The sequence below is a fragment of the Parus major genome, chromosome 4 (assembly GCF_001522545.3).
Source record: "Parus major isolate Abel chromosome 4, Parus_major1.1, whole genome shotgun sequence".
Lineage (NCBI taxonomy): Eukaryota > Metazoa > Chordata > Aves > Passeriformes > Paridae > Parus > Parus major.
In genome coordinates this window covers 21,731,266-21,737,109 of record NC_031771.1, presented here as the reverse complement: position 1 = coordinate 21,737,109, position 5,844 = coordinate 21,731,266, and the positions used below count along the sequence as shown (strand labels likewise).

The 5,844-nt window shown below is 44.6% G+C and overlaps 1 protein-coding gene across 2 annotated transcripts; it reads right to left on the bottom strand.

The window, feature by feature from the left end:
- Window positions 1-2,292: 2,292 nt before the first annotated feature.
- LOC117244330 (E3 ubiquitin-protein ligase RNF4-like) lies at window positions 2,293-5,063 on the bottom strand. 2 transcript variants are annotated; one of them, XR_004497202.1, is made up of 4 exons: window positions 4,975-5,063; window positions 3,564-3,646; window positions 2,895-2,949; window positions 2,293-2,581 (listed from the first exon to the last, which is right to left on the bottom strand). XR_004497202.1 is itself a non-coding variant. In XM_033513971.1 (3 exons), the coding sequence occupies exons 1-3, from the start codon at window positions 3,599-3,601 to the stop codon at window positions 2,342-2,344; spliced, it is 333 nt and encodes a 110-aa protein (XP_033369862.1). In that variant the 5' UTR covers window positions 3,602-4,832; the 3' UTR covers window positions 2,293-2,341. The 2 variants fall into 2 exon arrangements, 1 of the variants encoding a protein (XP_033369862.1); XM_033513971.1 differs by lacking the exon at window positions 4,975-5,063 and having other exon boundaries at window positions 3,564-4,832.
- Window positions 5,064-5,844: the final 781 nt, after the last annotated feature.

Sequence of the window (5,844 nt, the reverse complement as noted above, 5' to 3'; positions counted from 1 at the left end):
AAAAGGAGCAACAAAGTTTGTAAAAAATATCAGCTGGCTCAAAATTCTCAGCCTAAGTTCTAAACCATGAGGTTACTGTCCCTCATGATCCTTCCCTACCATCTACTTGAACCATGCATAACTTTGTTGTCTTATTTAAAACACCTTCAATTTAAAACCCTAATTTAAAACCCAGTGGTTTTCAATGGTAGTTGTTGTGAGAAATTCCACTGGTTAAATACAAATACCACAAAGAAATATTCATGTTAAAAAATGGAATCACTTTACTTTGAGTTTGCAAGCTTATTGGCACTCTAAGAGCTCTACAAGAACTTGGTTATGATATCCCAGACCACCATCTTTGTATTTTCTTTGCAAAATAGTAGGATTCTTTGCATACAAGCTATTAAAATCACCTACATGATTTTCTTCAATGTTTCTTCAAAACACTTATGATTGTGTTTTAATGTGTATTTTTTTATACAGACTGAATGCAACCAAAATTGAGATAAGCTGGTCACAAAAAGGAAAAAAAAAAAACCAAAAAAAAACCACATAAGCAGCTCTTACCTCTATCAATTCAAATAATTGATAATCCACAGATAATCCAGAAATGGTCCACAGTCCAGAACATACCAGATCAAAAACCTTCCTACAAACATACAGCAAGGAAAGGAAACAAAATTGCTAGAGGCAGAGAGTACCACAGCTGGAGTATGTCAAATAACCACGCTCCATTCAGCAAACCCTTCTGTCTGCACATTTATACTGCACTGCTCCTCTTCACATGCCTGCACCAGAAGTACCCTACTATCTGGAGAATATCAGGCTAAAACATCTGATCAGTAGGGTAGCTACTACATGAGGTTTTTATCTTTTTATTTTTACCCAAGTAAGTTTAAAATTACATTTTAGGCATACCCATGTTTATTTCAGAGATCAGAAAATGTACCCTCCATGTTTAGTCCACGTTTCCTATTTCCCATCTTACCACAGCCACAACTTCATTTCCCCTACTTGGGCACAGTTCTCTAACTCATACAAGTCCATAGAAGTAAACAGGACCCATCAGAGTCCTGGGAAAGCTGGCTGTAATCATCATGAGGCTGCTCCTTATCTTCTTCGAAAGGTTGTGGAGCCAGGGCAGGTTTCCCAATAATTTCAGAAAGGTAAATCTATCAGCCAGAAGGACAACTCGAGCACCTACATGGAGGGCACTCTAATTTCCACCCCTGGGAAAATAAGAGGAAGGCCTTTTGGAGACCCCCTAATGCAATACATCTATGATTTCCATCTAACTCGGTAGCTTCCTTGAGAAATGGGTATCACATCCCCACATAAAATCTAAAACTGTGAAGCTTTTCAATCATCCTCCTTATCTGCAACACCATTTAAAACCACTTGATCTTTCATTCCCTAATCATTACAAAATAATTGATCTGTGATGAGAATCCTGCCAATGACTTTGATATGCTACCGTATAAAAGTGAAAAAAAATAAAGAAATCCAAAGGAAAAAAATGCTAAAACTGAGAAAGACATAGAAAAGTGGGCTTCAAAACAATGTTGTAAGTAAGGAAATTTTAGTTTTCAGTTTTCTATTTCATGGCACAAGGAATTTACTGTTGTGTTGTTGACCTGAGATCTGCCTTTGCCTCTTTTTACTTTTATATAACAGAAGTAGTTTTCTTTCCTCTCTTATGTCCAATTATTATATCTCTGGACAACTACATTTCTCTTCAAGGTAACTTAGGATTAAACTGCTGTAATTGAAGGAAATGGAGCTACAACACAGTGTTCTGCTAACAGCTCCAGGTCAGGAACCAACTTCATCCATTCAAACACACATTCCTTCAAAAGCCTCCAGATTCAAACTCAAATGAAACCTTGCAGGACGAAATGCAGCAGTTTGTTAACAGGCCAGTTATTCTCCAAGAAAATTGCTTTCCATCTTCTGGGTGTGTGCACAACCTGCTCCTCTCTCCATCCTCTGAGCACTGAAATCATGACATTTGCACCTAAACATCCACCAGATTTGTGGCCTGAGAAGTACAAGGCCTTGCATCCCAAGCAGCACCTGGTTCTTTTCCCTGTACAACACACACTTTATTGGCCACAATTATTATTCAATTATTATTAAATTATTATTTATTGGCCACAAGAACTACAAAGCCCATGGCTTTAGCACATTTCCCCCAAATCAGTGACTACGGTGTGATGAAAAGAACGAGCTTCTGACTGCTCAAACCAAGAGCCTTATTTCCACATCTCTGTCTATCAGCACAGTCCAACACAGAAGAGCAGACAGACCAGATTTAAATCAATCAAAACTTTATTCCTAACCAAACTCAGCAAAAATGAAACTATGTACAGGAAGAACTATATACATAAAGAAACAAGCCTCTACATTGCCTATCCCCGGAATCCATCTGACTCCTGAGAAGCAGAAGCACTCCTAAATAAATTGGAAAATACATTTCTGCATCGAGTTCCTCTCTGCAGGTTGGGCACATGCTGGTAGTGTCCAGGGCAGCAGGGAGGCACGCGCTGCAGAACACGAGGCCACACACGGTTGTCACATGCTCTCGTCCACTCTGCCCAGTCTGGAAGAAAGAAAACAACAACATGTATTGGGAGGAAAGAATTGGAGTTTGCTGCTCTATTGGCACCACGCAAATGAGACTTGAGAGCATCTGGAATCAGTTAGAACAGTGAGGGACCCACGGATCTGCCAGTGCTGTCCTGGCAAGGGCTTCTCCCTCTACATTCACCACCAAGAATTGACTTGTGGAGCTTCCCTGCAAGGGCTGTGTTTCCAGCCAGCTGCCCACATCAGCCAGCTGACTTGTGCAACTCCCCTTTTGGCTTCTTCCTCCTCCCACAAAGCACAAAGGATGACAAGAGGTGGATCCTTACCTCTGAGTAAAAGCCCATGCAAATTGGACACTTAATGAAAATTCCTGGCTCTGCACTAGAGGGAACAGAAGCAGAAAGAACGTGCAGCTGTTAATATCACCACACTTCAATGGTTCTTCATACATAAAATCTCACATAATCATGCAACTGCACTGACTAGCCCTGACACATTTCATTTCCTCTGAAGAAGCCTACTGTCTTTAACTCTCAGTTTTCTGCATTTAGTGAGGATTTGGGGTTTCCCTGCCCTGAAGCGTCCTGGTTGAAAAGAGGTGTAGTCAGTCACCCATGTCTGGGATTTGAAGCAAGTAATCCCCGTTCTCTGATATACCCCCACACTTATCTCCAAGGTTCTGTGCAAAGGTGTACATCTATCTTGGGCTGCCTTTTTCTCTCCAAATGTAAATGGTATCATTTCATCATCATGGGCTCTCTTTTGAATCACTGAAGCAATGACCTCTTTTAGGTTGTTCATCCACTCTCTGCAACTGATTATCACGTAATGCTGATGTGTTTGTGAGTGTGTTTGGGGTTGACTGGGAACTGTGTCTAAAGTGGTACGTCAGAGGCATCTTTCAACCTTGGAGGCCAGGGACTTAGTAAGATTCCAGAGGGCAAGAAAATTAATATGCATGCAATATGGAGAGGAGTGTGCCAGTCACTACTTACCACAGGGGATTCATCATCATCACCAACGGTGACAACATCAGGCTCAGAAGATTTGCCTGAGATATCTATGAATTCTCCATAAACTGAAAAGAAGAGAACATTAGAATGAAGGCTGGAGATTGCAGAGGAATGAAATGGGCTGCCTCTGTGGAATAGGCTGTGATTGATTTCAATGTGCCCTACGTTTCAGGAATGTGCCCAATATTTCACTCAAGCTTTGCCCTCAATAGTCCACAGGAAGCCCTGTCCTCTGAAGGGGCAAAACAAGAGGAAGAGCACCAGAGCTGCTCATAAGTTCTGTTGGGTGACAACAGCTTATGGCAGGTTCACCCCAAGAGATCATTCCTCTCACATAGGGGAATGTTTAGCACACAGGAGAAAAAAACCACCAAAACCAGAGGGGGATCCTAATTTTACAGTACCATGCTGTCCATGCTCCCCTGAAGAATGGGCCACAGCTAATGACTAACTTCTCTTCATCTTTGTCCAGCTTGGCAGATCCCAAACTCAGCCTGCCACCTCCACTGTGGCAGCTGCAGTCAGAGTTTCAGTCACTGCCAGCTCATCAGAGCACACATTCAGGTGTTTGAGCAGCACCTGGGGCCTTTGCTACACAGCTCATCTCCCACTAGAGGCCAATGTATAGAGTTCAGTAACAAACCAAAACAGCTGCCAGTGGGCTTGTTGTTTAGGGATGCCATACCAGGTGCTTCCTCCACCCCAAGGTTCCCTTCCTCCCCAGGAAAGGGCCTAGGAACTGGCAACAGCACATGTTCAAATCAACTCCAAGCCTGCAGAAGCAGATTCTCTTCTTAACAGGCTCTAAAGCAGGTGAACCACTTTCCTCTGGGCCTCTTGCCTCTGTCTGCCAACTTCCACCTGCTCTGGAGGGCAGCAGCCTTCTCCGTTTCCGAGGTGGACCAGACTCAAGAGGCTCGCCAGGGCGCTTTCACTGACGCTGAGAGAGAACAAAGCCTTAGCCTTTTCTGTCGCACTCATATTAACATGGCACTTGCTTTTTGACACACCAATGACAGCACACAAGGATACACAAAACACTCCTGCAAAGGCTGCAATATGCATCCAATGGTGCATCTCCTCACAGAAAAGACATCACCCCTGATCTCTGACAAGCTGCCTCACCAAGAAAGAGCCTGTCCCAATGGCTTGAAAATGAGGAGACCAGTTCCCATTTCTAGCCGGCTCCTGCTCACACTCTAAGCATTTCTGAACTATTACTCTGAACACCCACAGAGATCCAAAACTTCCAGTATTCCAGAACATCACGTTACATGAAGTTTGCAAAGGTTTCCACTCCTGTGCTTTTGCTACAAACCCTTGAAATACTTCCTAGAAATACCCCATAAAATCTTTCAAGATTCAGATCAGCACTGAGTAGCAATGTACTTACTGTGCTCATGGTGGTTGGTGATCTAAAAGCACTGGCAAAGTTAGTGGGACAAACTCCAAGAAAGGAATGTCAGAGATTTGATCAATCCCTTTTGTTCCTTTGGGCAGCCCACTGCAGATTTTTTGGAGCGACACAAAACTGTTGTTCCAAACCTATCAGAAAAGTACAGGGGAGATGATCTATTTGGAATGCCAATTTTCTCGAATACCCCCATGCCCCAAGACTCCCATTCCCAAGTCTTCAGGTCCTGTTCAAAGCTAGAGGGGAAGTCCGTGACTCTGGCACTTGAACCCACCTGCAGCCCATGCTGCAGCCCAGACCAGCCCCTCAGCATGACAATCAGAATTGTCAAGTGTTGTCTGCACTCACCTGTACAGTCACTCCAGAGTTTGGCTCACAAATATCAGCGGATGACTGACTATTCCCAGCCGCGATGGAGAAGACGGATGCTCTGCGTGTGCTGCGCAGCAGAGAATCTGTCAACTGGCTCAACAGTCTCCGTTTCAACAGAACCTTGGGAGCAGGAGTGCCCCTGGCAACCGGTGCCAACATTTCATGCCCAGCTAACGGGGCTCCGCTTTGCTCACCCATGCAGTTCCAGAAGGCCATGGAGGCACCGCAGCCATGGCCTGGTTCTGCTGCCACCTGCTCCATCAGGGTGCTCAGGGCCTCGTCCTGCCTGGCCTGGAACCTTCCAGGGACAGGGAATCCACAGCTTCTCTGCACAGCCTGTTCCACTGGCTCACCACCCTCCTGGCTCTTGCAAACATCTGCTCCCAACCTTCCTCTTCCACGTCTAAAACCCTTCCCCTTCCCCCATGGCTCTCTGCCCCCTCTGGGCACTGGAAGGCCCCAGTCAGGCCTCCCCAG